The sequence below is a fragment of the Symphodus melops genome (genome assembly GCF_947650265.1).
Source record: "Symphodus melops genome assembly, chromosome: 7".
Lineage (NCBI taxonomy): Eukaryota > Metazoa > Chordata > Actinopteri > Labriformes > Labridae > Symphodus > Symphodus melops.
Genome location: NC_136697.1, coordinates 5,714,473 through 5,731,010, shown reverse-complemented (window position 1 = coordinate 5,731,010; position 16,538 = coordinate 5,714,473). Strand labels below are relative to the sequence as shown.

Below are 16,538 nucleotides of genomic sequence, written 5' to 3'. Positions count from 1 at the left end.
TGTTGTGCCTGTAGCTGTAGTGTTAGCCTCGAGGCTCTGGTCTCAAGCAGAGATAAGAAATGAGCAACAGGGGTCTGGTTAGCTGATTTCCTTTAACTCCAAGACTCAAGGATTTTGTCAGAATGTGCACAGCTCCCTGGGAAATCACAAAAAGGTTTTGGGCCCAAATACAGACACACCTCGGCATGTGAATCAGACTTTGATTTTGAGGCTTTGGACAAATCTGTATGATATCCTTCATAGCCCTAAATATTCACAAGTCGTTATAAAAGAGACACTTCTCTTCCCTGACCGTGGATCAGCAGTTTGTTATTCACTGCAGCACACGACGGATACTTCCTGTTCTTATGTTTTAGAGATGAAGTTGTGCACAGTGAGAAAAGGACAAGTTACTCAAACTTAAATCTCAGAGAGGGCAAACCATCGTCATTACAATCCACAAACCACGCTGCTGCTGCTGCTGCTGCTGCTGCTGCTGCTGCTGATGTAACTTTACATGTTAAAACTGATGCGTGAGTTAGCTAAATAGATGTCACCAGAGGATAAGTTATATCTTGGGCAGTATTTAGCACTGTTTGCTCACAATGAGGAGGTTTCTGGTTCAAATCCCCTTCGGACCGGATCCTCTCTGTGTGAAGTTTGCAGGTTCTCCCTGTGATAACAAAAGAGCTAGTAAACGTGAAGTAATAAAAAAAACTTCAGGATTAATCAAGTCCCATGAGCAAGATCGGAAGAAGGAGCTATATTAACTAGCTAAAGGGAGCACATATGTCATTAAATCGATTTTTCCATCAGTGCTTATATATTCTAGCACTCAGTCAGTTTGTAGTCTAATTGATCTTTGACCTTAGCTCAATTTAAATGTGCATGTTAACGTTCTGATTGGGCCATTTATATGGGGCTTAAACCTCCGACTCAGCCAATCTGCTGCAGAGATGGAAGCCTATCTGCCAATCACCTGCAGGGTCTCACTCGCACCTGATTAGGCAGAAAAGGAGAACAGACACACAGTTACATCCAGCACAGTAAAATGAGACCAAATCAACACAACAGCCAGGAAATTCAAACCACAGCTGTAACAGATTTAAAACACAATTGGCCTCATTTAAGGTTTACAAGGTTAAATAAATAATGATCTACACTAAGTGTTTCCATTAAAATGTAATGCAAACATAATTATTTGAATAAACCGATAGGCACATTTAGAGGAAATGCAATGTGATGTACAGTATGTCTCATTATAACTGCAGGCCAGTTGGCTGTCTCTTTGCTCCGTACACTGGATGGTCTGAACTTTTCCTCCCACTGCTTTCCTCCCCCTCCAACGGCTCCATCAACTTCCATTAATGCACTGACCATATTTTCCATTTGGAGCATGGGGCTCTAAAAATACGGTGCTGAAATCCAGGTCAGCGCTTGATCTGTGACTGAAAACAAGTCGGTCGGGTCAGTTTTGGAGGCAGTGCTGATAGAGGCTAAGAAGTTTGTGTGTAGGAATGTAATAAAAAACTAAATGTGAGTTTTATGTATCAAAACAAAGAATCAGACAATTTAGTATATCAGTATCATCCAGAAGACTCTATGTTACATCCCTAATATGAGCTACTAGATCCTGCTAGTTACCTTTCTGTAACTGTGTCGGCCTCACAGATCAAAATCAGGTTTGATTGCGTCGTGGTGATGCATCAAGCTAAATCGGATCAGATCTGCCTCTTTAACATGTTGATCTGCAGAGATAAATTACTGCGTCGGGAAAAAAAAAACCCAGTTCAGTGCAAAGCTTGTTTATGAATTTCAGAGTTCACCTCATGTCAAGTACAGACATTTCTCCTGTCCTCTTGAAGGATTTCTGCTAATTGCAGAAGATGTGTCAGGAAAAGCTGCGAGTCTTAAGGGGATTATGGGCTAATCTGAAAACAAAAAGCCGACTTTATTAAGAAGCAAACATGATTAAAGTGTATCCGTATGAATCACTCACATGATGAATAAGTAAGATGAGTTCTCTGTTTTTTCCCCCTGCTCTTCTCTATTGCATCACTTTTGACAGGATTGTGGGACAATAAAATGTCTTTGTAGTCGACTTTATACAACAACACACACATGAAAGCCAACATAACACTAGACATGTGCATGCAGTCAATCTCAGTCTGGTTCACGATTTAACACACAGTGTGTTTATATTCTGCTCTCAATCAAAACAATGACAAAACATGAAGTCGAGACTGGAGGGGAATCATGGGAGTTCTCTCTTTGGTTCTACCCCCCACCCCGACCCCCATGAGCGCAAACCCAGAATCAGACCTGAGGGAGAGAATTTCTTTACCAACCTGCTAGTTTACCAACAACGTTTTTAACACAGCTGCACATACAGCAACAATACGGCAGCTTTCAATGGCAATTCTCAATTTCTAATTTAGCAGTCTTTTACATAACATCTTGTGTTTCCTTGGCAACAATAAATATGTTATGTCTGTCATGGCAGCCACGGCGACGAGACACACTCATTGCAAATGTACAATTATGGATTTCTCTGGCTTTGATAACTGTTGATAATGTAAAAGCTCAACAATAATATACAGTATATATAACATAGCATGAGTACAGTTTTTAGATTTTTAGATATTTTGGTATAAATATTGGAAACACCTTTAAAAGTGTCCTGAGGTTACATGTTTTCTTTCTTGCCATATTTTATTGCCATATATATAATTCTCATATTATTGGAAGGATTTATGCTCAAGGTAAGTTAGTGATTTTTTTTTTTAAAGCCACTTCAAAAAGATGGATCAATCCTCTCAGCAGTGATGGATCTGACTTCAAAAAGTACTTGAGGTGTACTTTTTAATACAAAGCACCTATAGAAACTGCCACATAAAATGTCCCCTGCTAACTATTGTGTGAGCGCTTTGTGATGGACGCCGCCTTTAATATGCCACAGACACTTTGAAGTGATGAAGACAGCAGCTTACTCGACAGCTCAGGACCCTCTGTTTTCCGCTCCGTCTCTCCCAGGCGGCGTCAGAGCTGGAAAAAAAAAAGAAAAGAAAAGAGAAAGGAGTCAGAGAGCTGCTGCATTTCCCAACTCCAACCTTATTGTCTGTCATGTTTGCAACAGAATTAAAGACGATAATTGAAGTTGTTGTTGTGTGAAATCATGAGGGATTTAATGAGAGGATTTGATCCAGGAGACAGGGAAGCAGGGGCACAGTACAGAAAGAAGGCATCTGAAGGAGAATATGTTGCAGAGGCTGGTGTGACACGTGACAGACGTAAAGCCATCAATTCCAATTCAAGCTGCGACAGAGGCAGTGTGACAGGAAGGATATGCAAGTGTTACAATTGATTTATGTGCATGTTTTTACAGATCATTTAATGGTACAGAAAATAACAACACAAATAGAAATGTCAAACTGATCAAGACAATTATGTTTGATTCAAAAGTTATTCTAATGCATAAAGAGGTGTTAGAGGCGTTTAACCCTGAGAATCAATTAAATTAGTTTTGTTATATAGTGCAATTATCTACAGTAAAAACATCAGTATATGTACCATTCAAACAAGTTCCACATTAATCCCCGCAGAGGCCGGTGAACTACTATCTAAACTATCACTTTTGACATCTTCAGACCAAATAAGAGTGAACTGTTCTGTTTACTGACTGATTACATACAGGATGACCATAAAGACAAACTACAGCTTTGCAACTAGTTTTTCAACTTGAGCCCACAATTCACAAAAGCTTATCTGCACAAAGATCCTCCTGATGCCGTGGAAAAACTCTGTTTCAAAAGCATTTGAAAAATATATGTTCAAGTCCCAGACAAATATCAATGAGGTTTGTATTTAGAATATTTCCTTCCAGCTTGTTGCAATAAATCACACCAATTTCATTCATGTTTGGTTAATACTGTTTTTACAAGTCAGATAGCTTTTTTCCAGATATTGTAAAACAACCAATCAACACAGGCAGATGGATAATTGTGACACTGAACGCAGGTGGTTGTTGTCTGACAAATGCTGGTTTCTAGCTGAGCTGAGGGTGACCCATAGCCAACACCTTGTTAAAATGGAAACTGGAAAGCTCCAGTAGCTGAATATGGCAATTAAAGTAATACAGAGACAGTCACTGGATAAGGAGGAGAAATTATTCTGCTTTTAGGGCCTCTTGGGTGATGTTGTGAACCCAAAAACCAATGCTTTTTGGTTTTCGATGGGCAGATCTTTGAGGGAAAAAACACAGATTATCTCATGGGCAAACTCACGGGAATAACAAAAAGCAACAAATGATGTCTCCATTGCTCTGATCAAACACCATTTTGAATATTCAGAGGATCACCAAAGTCATTAGCATTCATCCCGAAGGGTTCATGAATGTCTTTACCCAATCTTTTTAAAAGGCTGTAATACTTCTTAGACATGGGAGTCAGAGTTACTGAAAAAGACTCTAATCCCAATAGCTGCACTATACCAGCCAGGCCCAAAAACCAGACAGCAGTGAACCCTCTGAGTTTGATGGACTTCACCCTCCACTTCACTGCTGGGCAGTTTGACTTCTGCAAATCCTGGCTCTCACTTTTTAATACCCCATGTCCTTGTAGGGAGTTAAATGAACAGGCCTTAGCCAGCCAGTCACTTAGCTGTCGTCTCTGCTTGATGGTGCCGTGAATCACTAACGCGGCAGAGAGATGGAGATTTTGAGGCCGTGCGGTCACCCATTATGGAAAACAACCCCCCCGGCCTCTTTATCTGATAGATTTTGAGTGAGCCAAATTGTCCATAAATTTTAGACATGGAGTCATAAATGTCAGGAAAAGGGAGGAAAACAGACAGACAAATTTCCTCGGCGTGATGACGGTGCTAATGATTCTTATCGAGAGTGTGTGAAGACAGAGAGAGAGAGGGAGAGGCGGGCCTTGAATAATGCTGAGGGAGTGTTAAGAAGAATGTGTGTTAATCACTGATGGAGGGAAAGCGGAGAGGAGATAAAGAAAGATGTAGGACGGAGTGAAGAAGGATGTGCTGAGGCATGTGGAGGCGTCGATCTCACCTGTTAATGGTCAGTTCAGACCTACTTCTGGTCTCTGTGCTGAGGCTAAAAAACAAACTACGGGAGGTCTGAAACCATGTTGTGTATTCTAATGAAATAAGTCTACTAACAATTTAAATTCAGATGACCTAGTGTGCCATCTTTCATCATGATTTCATCTTCTTGCCAACACAAACAGTGGCCAAGGCGAGGCAATATAACGCTAGTTTGTATTTAGCTCAAACAGCCTCAGTCATGAGTGAAATTCTGCATTGTAAAGAAAAGTTGTACATTTGGGAAGCAGAAAAGGAAGCAGGGTGAAATATTTTTGATAAAGGTTACATATTTTCCTCCTTTTCAACAAATTTGAGTAAGTGTCAGATATCCCCAAACCATGTGTGTGAAGTGTCGTCTTCTAAATCCTCTCTGGTCCTGCATTTGATTATGCCTTTAAACCCCTCTATTTCAGCCCTACTCAGAACAGGCAGTTTCTGTGTCTGTAGCTTTAAATATGTAAATGAGCTGTGTCTGACCACGCCCCCCTCTCTGGAAGGGCTTGGCTGGCTCGGGCTTTCTCGCTCCATGTCCTATTGTTTACATTGAGAAGGCAGACTCAGAGGGCACAACAAACACAAGCAGTGGGAGTGTCACCCACCTGGAGGAGGGGTTACTGCCCTTTGTGATGTCATGGAGGGAAAACCTTCAAAACGGCCTGTTTGAGCACATATTTTCTGAAAAGTGGAACAGGCAAAAGACGGAGAGGATGAGCTTTTCTTATGACTAGGGGTTTTTAGATGTTAGTGTGAGAGAAACATGGAGAAGTGTATCTTGCTTAGTATGTGACCTTCAAAAACAAGACATGCCGGGCGGTGGTGACTTGGCTAGTAGTGCAACCCTGTAAGGAGTCTGTAGTCCTCAAATTGGGTGGTTCATACCTGACCAGTGGCTCCCGTCCTGCATGTCATGCCCTTCTCTCCCTGATTTCCAACTCTATCCATTCTCCTGTCTATTTAATAAAGGCATAAAATGTTGAAAAGATTTGTTTTACCATATGTACATGAAATATCAGAATATTAGATGAACAGCTTTGTCCACAGGAAGGGCCAAGATCTACATAAACCAAAAAAATCCTTTCAGACCATGTTATAAACAGTCAATGTTGCCCTACATATCAGTTCAGAGAGGCTACAGAAGACACAAGAGGCCACAGAGAGAGATTAGAAGGCTGGAAGGGAAACCAGACAGGAACAAGCCGAAGCAGAAACCTCAGGAGATTCTGACTCACTCGTCCAGAGAAGGATCACACTGTTAGACAGAAGCAGAGAGAGGGACAGAAAGGGAGAGCAAGACCATGTGTGTCGTCTGGGATCGCTGAGCACTGTAATAGGCTCGAGTCTCATCAGTTGGGCTCAGCTCGGGTCGGCTTGGCTTCAGATTTCCTCACTCTCTCGCTGCCAACAACAGCACATGGGAATATGATTTTCCAGCAGACCCAAAACAATCCGATGAAGTCTCACTTAGCTGGATTTGGTAGAAAAAGAAATAATAGGTTCAATTTCTCCTATAGGTATCATACTGGCAAAACATTTGTTCACTGGTTCTGAACGTGATCTACAAAGATCTCAGCTTTAGGAACTCTTTGCAAATGTAACACAAGGTTCGAGCCTGTGCAGATGTTCTCAGTCACTCCAGTAGTGCTCAATGTTTGTTTGTTTAAAATTGACACACACACATTTTTGAAGAATGACCATCTGAATTGATAAAAACATCTTAATTCCGGTCTCTATTTTGGCTAGGTGGATATTGTTATACCGGCAAGATGATCTGTTGTTAAGTAGAAGAAATTATATCCACTTTGGGATGCAAACTATAGAGACACTATGACCCCCAACTCCTGCAGCAACACATCCCATGTGCCCTTGGGTGAGGCACTTAACCTTGGGTGGGTCCTGCTGTTTCAGTGTGTGAATGGGATAAGCTCATACTGATGGTCACTGAATGTGTAGGTGTGACCAGTGGTGTAAAAGCACTTGAAACGCTAAACAAACACAAGATCATTCAGCATTTATTTTAAGTTACTTATCGATGCAAAATATTTGGCCGGATTCTAGTTCTGAGGGTTGTGATTGGTTGTTGGTGAATGGAATCTGTTAGCATGCGCTGCGATGTTTTGGTCCTACCGCTACTCTCCACACAATATGGGTCATTCAGATACTTTAGTGCAGGGGTTCTTTTTTAAAACATGGACCCTTTTCAGGAGCCCCTCATTATTGTGTCTGTCATGGCAATGTTAATAAGCACATATTAATACAATGTATTTATGTACTATGGAGTACCACAATAGAATTAGAATTTATACTATTCAAAGAATTTATTTTAAAAGTTTTGAGAACATATTGGCTCAGAGGTATTTTGATTGTTTTTTTCAATCATTGTGACTATAAAGTGACAAATATGTCAAGAACATGTCAGAGTTAAGGCACAAAACTAAAGTGGGAGGGAGTATTGTCAAAATAGCTGATTTTATTGGTGCAAGTCCCAGTTTGTGGTGCAAGTCTCAATTTTTTGTAAATTATTCAAGCTATGGTCTGCAGACCCCTGGGGGTTCTGGGACCCCACTTTGTGAACCACTGCTTAATTAGTTATGGCTGCAATGCTGCTAAAGATCCTGAAGTGATGTTTGTTAAAAAAAAGTCATCATCCTTGAGCAGATCAAACCACTCCCTTCTATTTTGCTTCCTTGGCTTTGAAACAAACTTGCTGGGACAGCTGCATTATTGTCTGGGAATAACAATCTCAAGTGTTTCGTGGCATTTGCGTTTAAGAGGAGAACACCAAAGAGATTGAGTAGAAACTGTCCGTATTGAGCTGCATGCTTCTGTTTGAATGTTGTTGTTTTTTGGTTTAGCGTTCTATAACAAGAATTAACGATCTAAAAAAAAGAAAAAAAAAAGAGTTAAAAAAGGCCATCTGCACGTGACAACATGCTGTCAATCGTTAGATAACTATGTTTCCAAATGACAGTGTTGCAAATGATGCTGCTGGGAATAAAATGAGTGTCTAATGGTGAGGGGAATGAGCATCCCTGCAGATTGAAGCACAGGTGTTTACTCTGTCATGACAATTCATTAGAACGTAACAGCTTTTTATTGTTTTCTAATGACACATGAAAGTCCTTCAGCTCCTCTGTCATTATCTAAGCACACCACAGAGGATGGAACAGATTGTGATGCAAGGGTTTCCAGCATTTGAAAAGGGTTTTTGTCGACGCGAAATGATGAAAGTCGGTCTAATTGTTCGTTCTTTCTGTCTCTGTCATTCTCTACAGATGAATTTAAGGCCCTCCTGAAGCGCTTGCCCACTGACAGGTTCTTGAATGTGTCCATGATCGCCAAGTTCTGGTCGGCCGACTTGTCCCTCCAGAAGCGCTACGCCCAGCTGGAGTCCAGCACTGCCCTGGTGCAGAGCAAAGCCCAGAAGATCATCAGGAAACTGTTCACCCTGAGCAAACGCTGCCCCAAACAACCTCGCATCAGTCTGCCACGAGAGAGGTATCCCGCTGACATACCCTGACAGGAAACAAAATAAACGAGGAAGGCGTAATGTGTCATCATGTAAAGTTTTGGCAGCTGATTCATTAGAGCTGGAGGATTCTTAACGTTGCACAATGGGAAAACCCAGATCCATCTTCTTGGAAAGAAGTCAACTTTGGATTCTTTACAAGTTCTAAACACAAGGGGAGGGGAAATGATGTCACAGGGGTGCAATATCATTTCTTTTAAGCAGATTCACCGAGATGGATCTTTGGTTTTGGCTGGCAATAATTACATCTAAATAAGCTAAAGTCTCCTTAAATAGGGCTACTGTCATGAACTCAACACTTGAGGAATGTTTACAGCATCGACTTCTATCAACTTGATCTTTCCCTTATAGGGAGAAACAAATCTACATACATTATTTAGGCAGCTGCTCCAAAACCTTTTGTCCCTCTCTCTTTTGCTTGGGACAGGAAAATCTGACGGTAGATATCCTTTTTATTTTAAGCTTTGGAACATTTAATCCTTAATATGACGTTGCAGCGATGTTACGTTTTATGCTTTCTAGTGACTGTTGGCCCATTGCACCAGCTACTATGAGTTTTGACTTTGGTTCGGCCCTATCTGTCCCGTCTCCATGACAACAGTCTGTTGACAATGACTGCTGTATGACCGACACTGCTCTGTTGCTCTTTACTGCATAATTTTTATTCATTCATTCATTCATTGATTTTACCCCAGCAAACACGGAGCAAACAGGACGCGTCCATCCATTACAACATGATCAATTGAAGTTACTTGTTTATTGTTCCCCATGTGTGTGCAAATTGGCACGCTCTGTTAGCAGAAGGCTAAAGCCTGGTCCATGCCTTGAGCAAACAGCAGAAGATGTAAATCGAGTGTAGTTTGAGTTGCAACACTGCAGGATGCATGATAAACAAGTGACAGCTACCACAGCTTACACACATATCCCTGTATAATGCATCTAGATATGAAAAGTGGGAAACATAAAGTTAAACATTTTATAAGCTGATGGTTTTAATTGTGCACTATTTTGAGGGGTGTTGCAGGATTCTCAGTACCCCCGACGCCCCTGATCACCACGTTAGATCTGAGTTGTGGGAAATTGTGCAGAAATGTCCAATATACATGTAGCTCCCTGGGTTTTGAAATGCACAAATGGACCGGGGTCTTAAAACACACTTACTGATTTGTGCTGTTACTGCTGTAACACATTAAGCACTGTTGTTAAAACCAATGTGACAGGCTAACTGACTTCTCTTTGCTGAGTGAATGCTTCAACTATGGTTCTCCAGAGCAAAGCACCCTCATGTCTTTATTTGAGAGGGACTGAAGCTGCGTAAGAGTTTCAAAAAGAAGGGAACATTGTTGTAGAAGTTGTAGTAGAAAGTCGAGATGCGATGAGAAGAGGGAGACAAAGACAGAAAGAAGGGAAGGTGTGAAATAAAGGGTCTACTTTACTGGCGCTGGGAGCCTTTGTGGAGGTAAGGTATGTGGTGTTGGAGTGTGCTGTAATCAAGTCCTCTCCCAGGCTGACAGTCGGACACTTGTTTACAGAGGACTTTAATTTCCCTGACAGTTCTTTCCCAAGTACCCACCACTTCATCTCCCCCCACACACTGCCTTAGCTTTCTGTCTGTGTTTCTCTCCCTCACTCACCTTCCTGTAGCCTTACCCTCACGCTCCACCTTACCCTGTCACTCAGAGTCTTAAACCACCTTGTTACAGCAACAAGTCATCAGAGACTGCTGAGCTGCAAAAAGCTCCCTATTCCTCCTGCACAAATCAATTTGTTTTATCATCATCCATTTTTGTCTATTTACATAGGCCTGAGGGGAAGGAATTGCTGGAGCATTTGGGCAACGTGGTGTGTGATTTCCTGAACTTAGCCTGGGGATAGAATCTCTGCTGAGCCAATTTCAGTCTGAACTTGTTGCTGCTGCGACAGCACCAAAGTGGATGGTAATTTATGTATGCCAGCCTTTTCATCTCCGATGTCGCACCAAACACCCTTCCCTTTTATTTTCAGAAAATTTGTCATATTTGTACCGAGCAGCAACTTCAGACTACAAGACAGACAAATAAAGATACTTCAGAGGTGCCTAATTGTTCTTGTAATGCACCGATTTCCATGTGCCCACTTTCTTCTGATTGTGCAGCTCTCTGAAAGCCTTTCCAGGTGGGGCAGAACGCTGCAGGGTTGCTAGGGGAGGGACAGCCAATTAAAACAGCGTAACCTGGCTATGGAGAGACGAGATGTGATCTTGTTAAAGAACTCCTGGCGTGTAAAGCAGGGCGGGCCGTTTAGCGCCCTCTCCAGAGTTATCTTGGGATTACTCCAACATGTTTACCCTGTGATCTGAAAACTTTGCCCTCGTTAACATGACCATCCAGCGTTTAGAAATGGGCATCAGCATTAATAGGTCAACATTAACCTTACAGTAATGTAAGCAGCCATTACACAGCAGATAAAGACTTTACATTACATTTGGACTCCCATTGACTTTAGGCCTACTGCTGTCTGCTAGATGACTCACTGATGACTTTGTGATGACTCTCAAGATAAAGTACCAGAGATTCACTTCACTGTTAAGACAGATAGGAAAAGTCCTGGTCGTTAGATCAGAGATTTATTTTCTTCTAAACCAAGTTGTTGTGAAAATAATTATTGTTTATACAACTTGAGAAAAAAATACATATTTTATTGGGAAAGATCAGTTCTCTACATTTCCATGTATTAATTATTCATCAGTAGTAGAGATGGCTCCAATCCTGGTATCGGATATCTGTCCAATCCTGACGAAAAAAGCAGAATCAGGGATCGGTGACAATCCATGGAGCCAATCCTCAAAGCTGAGCTATTAAATTTAGTTTGGTGTTGCTGTGTTTACACCAACCACACACCTGTACTACGTCACCATCTGTGCGCCGGCAGCTTTGATCAAGACAGAGAGCTAACCAGAACTAAGATAGCATAGAAAAGGCTACAGCTAAAGGCTCGGCAGTTTGAAGATATTTCACACCAACAACTTAAGCAGCGAATTGGCATTGCTATAAAAATGTATATAAAACATGTAAACAAAACACTCGTACGGTCATTTTTCTGAACCGTCAAAACTGTGTTTTATTCTAAAACAAACTGGATGTGTTAATGTTGTTTCGGTGTCTAGCTTCCTATCACGCTTGAGCTTTTTTCTGCTAAACTGATGTGTCGTGCTCCAGCAGAAGCACACACTGTGCAACCACTTATCATCAGAGTTAAAAGATGTGTGTGAGTTTCGCCACAGACATCTGGACCTCTGACGTTTGCCTGTTGTCACTTTTAAATTCAAACAAAGTACTGGCACATATTTGTTTTTTATAATAACTATTCAGTCAGCTTACAAATGTATTTCATTTTGAGTTTCAATGTTGGAAAACCCTGATTGTGCCTTACATATAATGGATACCCTGCCAGCTTAGAATACAGGCTTTTAATGTAATACATGTATCGGATCGCTACTTGGTATCAGCAGATACTCCAGTCCTAGAATTGGTATCAGTATCAGAACCTTAAAAGCTGGATTGTTACATCCCTAGTCAGTAGGGCTATTGTTTTATTCAAGGATCTGTCAAGGTAAACTGTACGTACTGTGAAACTCCTCGTTGGAGTTGCCACGTCGGCTGTATCCTCGGGCAAGACTCTTAAGCCCAATTTCTCTCTGCTTTATCAGCAGTGTGCTAATGAATGGATTAGTTAATGTTGAATCTCACTTCACATAGCAGCCTCTGCCATCGGTGTGGGAATGCGTAGGTGTGACCTGCAGGTTAAAAGCACTTGTTGTAGTGAGAAGACTAGAAAAGCACTCAATAAGTCTGCTTGACATGGCTGATCACAATATTAGGTGATGGAATAACACAAGGTACAGAACTGTAGTCATGACAGCACTGTTGTGTTTTCTCTCTTCTCTCCTCTGCAGGCCTGTTGGGTTTTGGTTGAACAGGGCCCAGTCTCTGCTCTATTGTAACGAGCACGGTGTGTTGGGCTCCTTCTCTGAAGAGGTGAAGAGCTGTATCTGCCCTCTGGAGCAGCCCACTTGTCAGGGAGCCATTCCCTGTGTTGTGGGCACTTCCTCCACCTCCTGCCTGTCCTGTGCCACTGACAACGCAACCCGCTGTGGAGCCTGTCACCACGGCAACCTCCTTCATCTTGGTTCCTGCCGGCCAAGCATTGCTGCATCCCTTGACCACTATCTGAACTTGGACTTGGATATGCCTGATGCTGAGGTTTCCAGATTTTTCTATTATATGTGTTCCATTCATTCTCATACCTTTTATAGACTGGAAAACCTTGAAGTAGCTTCACCATGGGTTTGAACAAGGTTTTGTCTATGGGATTTTTGCTTTGGATTTTGGATCATTGCAGAAAATAAGCTCTGTGTCAAACACGTTTCTGATGTATAGTTGTTTCGTTCAGCTGGATAATCTTTACAGATGAACATCATTTATATGAAGTTTGAAGTGTTAATGCAGCCGTGAGAAGTAAAAAGCTAACGTTATGCTACAAGCTAACTACACCGCAGTTGGTTTAATATGACATCACAACCGCTATGATTCATTGATCTAATCAACGGTTTTGAGAAGCTATTTATTATTAACCTAATATTTACAAGAACAGGCTGTAAGGAGGATTAGTGAGAGAGTTCCCGGCGTGATGATGTTTAATGTCTCCATGACAACCGCGGTCTCATTTAGCCACTTTAGCAACAGCCATTTCAAGTTTACATTTTTTACAAGTCTACATTTAAATTCTTAGGAAAAAGCTCTATATCGGTCCTTAAGTATCTGATGTGACCTGGACTTTTGTAAGCTGTAGGAACAGAGGCTCATGATGCTTCCAGCTACCCTTCTTTTGTAAATTCACCAATCCATCACCAGTCTCACCAAAGGTACCTAGTCCTCGGGAAAGTTTCTGCTACTGAAACAGCTGTAAACATGTCTGTGTGTGTTTTTTATTCTGTCATTTTAAGTATTTCTATGATATTTAATAAACTGTGTACCTGTAAGGTTCTAAAAGCTTATCATTCTCGTTTCAGGTTAAGTACCTGCTGCAGCGACTGGACAGCAGATTAGAAGTCCACGCCATCTACATCAGCAATGACGTGCGTCTAGGTAGTTGGTTTAATCCTGCCTGGAGGAAGAGGATGTTGCTGACGCTCAAGAGTAACAAGAACAAGTCCAATCTCATCCACATGCTGTTGGGCATTTCTTTTCAGATTTGCTTGACTAAGAATTCAACTCTGGAGCCTGTGCCTGCGATATATGTAAATCCTTTCGGAGGGAGTCACTCTGAGAGCTGGTTCATGCCAGTGAACCAACCTGACTTCCCTGACTGGGAGAGAACTCGACTGGACGCTGTTGCAACAGCACAGTGTTACAACTGGACACTGTCTCTGGGCAACAAGTGGAAGTCCTTCTTTGAAACGGTGCATATCTACCTGAGAAGCCGCATTCTCACAGATGATCCAACAGTGAATGAAACTCTCTTCTATGAACCATTGGACCTTGATGACCAGACGTCCAACATGGGTTACATGAAGATCAACACCCTTAAAGTGTTTGGATACAGCATGCACTTTGACCCAGAGGGCATCAAGGATTTGATTCTGCAGTTGGACTACCCGTACACACAGGGTACACAGGACGCTGCCTTTCTGATGTTACTGGAGATGAGAGACCGGATTAACCGCCTGTCTCCACCGGCACCGCAGCCTCTAGATCTGTTTTCTTGTCTTTTGCGCCATCGGCTTAAGCTCTCAGCTGGAGAGGTGGCACGCATCAAGGACTCTCTCCAGATCTTCAACTCCAAGCTCCCCAATGCTTCTCCTGAACCTGAGCTTGCCCAGCTGTGCAGCTAGCTAACTTAGCAAACAAGCCAGGTGCAGGAAAGAAAGTAGACATGGGAAGTGGAGTCGCAGCTTCACGGACTGCCCTGAACTTAGCAGGGAAGGTCACACTGAGTTGGCCTCCTGGACCAAAACGGCGCAGCGTCATAGATTTAAGACTTGGAACCCTGACAGAGCCCTTGTGATGTGGTATACCCAAAACATTTGCCAAAATGAAATGCAGTTTTGCTATGTAGGGAGGAACTTATGGTGTCTTGAAAAACGAGTCAATGGGAGAGGATTCCCCCTTTTCTAACCCTTTCCTCTTTGGCTACAGAACAATCTCATGGGAAAGGAAATTGGTAAATATATATGTGGTGAATGAGTTGTTGTTATGCTTAACAGTTTAAATTTGATAATCCTGAACCCTATTACTGTCTTTGAATATTTCTTTTTAACCCTTGCCTTCCATTTTATCTGGCATTTGAAAAACGTGTATCTATGCTTAACATCAGAGTGAGAATCTGGTTAGTGATGTTCTGTCCTTGGTGGTGTCTATACCAATAGGAGGTGTACACATCGACAAACTGAATGGTAAGACACCTAAAATGTTGATTTTTGTTTTTTGTTGCTGAAATTCAGAAAGAAATCTTCAGATATGGTGACAAAAAAAAGTCTGCGGAAACAGCGCTGTAAATAACGCTCCATCTAACCCCAGGTGTTGACAAGTGCACATTGCTTTTTAGATAACCGAGTGCAAAGACCAAAAAAATGTTTATAACAGAACAAACTCATGCCTTATATGGAGAGTCAATGTTAAGATAAGAAGCACATTTAGTTTGTGTGTTTGATTTCCTGGCAAAGGCTGTATTGCTTTTTATATTTCAATATTTCTACCAAGACAGAACAGCATACAACATTCTCGAGAAATTACGTGGTAATGTATCTTCTCCATGTTAATGCCAGTCACACATACTGCAGTTAATTCTTTTCAGTTAGTGTTGTGATGATTTGAGTCACTTTCCACAGTGCACACCAGTACTTTAGACGATTTATAATGGTTTGGTCACAGGTCAAAGATGCAGATGTTTTGTTGTTCTTCTTTTACATATGGGTCCAATGTTAATTGCTGGTTACCATGGCAACGGGAATTACACGTTTTCTGGCAGTGTTGGTACTTTGAAGTGCTGCAAACTCAATTAATTCACTAATTTGTCACTGAAAAATCTGTAAACCTTGTATATCATTTTTAGCTATTCTTCTGTGCTCAGCTTGCTTAAGTAAAAACAGAGTGGTTTATCTATTCTTGGATTCTTTTCTTCTTTCATTGCTTCCAAACATCCTTTTTATGAAGCACAATGATTTAATATAACCAAACTACTTTATTTTTAGTGGGGATCTCTACTGTCATCATCATCTCTCTACTAAATAAAAACAACAAAAAAAAAGTCAGCTGCCAGGTAGCCTAGTGGTTATGTCACGCACCCCATATAAAAAATGGATGCGAAATTCACGTTGTTGCAACTTTGCGCAAGTTCAAAATATTCAACTTCGCTGACACATTCAACATATTCACTGGTCTTAGAAGGTCATACGATCGACAATGGAGTAGAGACTGATCGTGGCAGTCTGTGGACACCGGGGCTTTTTGACACAAAGATGTGATGTTATAACCTGTAATAGTTAATAGGACAGGAAAAAAGGAGAGGGCCTGGCACACCATCTGTGCCGAAATTGGAATACCTGGTAAGTGAAAAAAAGGATATTTACTTTATTTAAGTAACCGGCTGTGCCAATATCCTAAGTTAACAGAACCATAGATCAAACTATCCATGTATGTTTTTTTTCTGGCAGGGATTTAACCACTCCCTATTCACTGTGTAGTGGACATGCAATTTTTTAGTGCTGTCCGAATTCTAAATGATCAATGTCATACCCTTTATAAGTCCGCTCAATGTGTCCCACAGTCACTGTGAAAAGTAGCAATATATTCCATCATGCATCACTGTGCAGAGTTTTACAAACGGACGAGAGGAGCGACCAGCGTGTACACAGAAACACAGTAAGTTTATATATTGAGTTACTGAAATC

General features: G+C 41.5%; 1 protein-coding gene across 1 annotated transcript in view; it reads left to right on the top strand.

Moving 5' to 3' along the window:
- Positions 1–15,750, top strand: part of brinp2 (bone morphogenetic protein/retinoic acid inducible neural-specific 2) — a 217,191-nt gene extending 201,441 nt beyond the window's left edge. The window contains exons 7-9 of the mRNA XM_079347800.1: positions 8,355–8,577; positions 12,543–12,849; positions 13,659–15,750. Of these exons, the coding sequence (XP_079203926.1) occupies positions 8,355–8,577; positions 12,543–12,849; positions 13,659–14,480 (1,352 nt within the window). The 3' untranslated portion in view covers positions 14,481–15,750. The remainder of the gene's footprint in view (positions 1–8,354; positions 8,578–12,542; positions 12,850–13,658) is intronic.
- Positions 15,751–16,538: the final 788 nt, after the last annotated feature.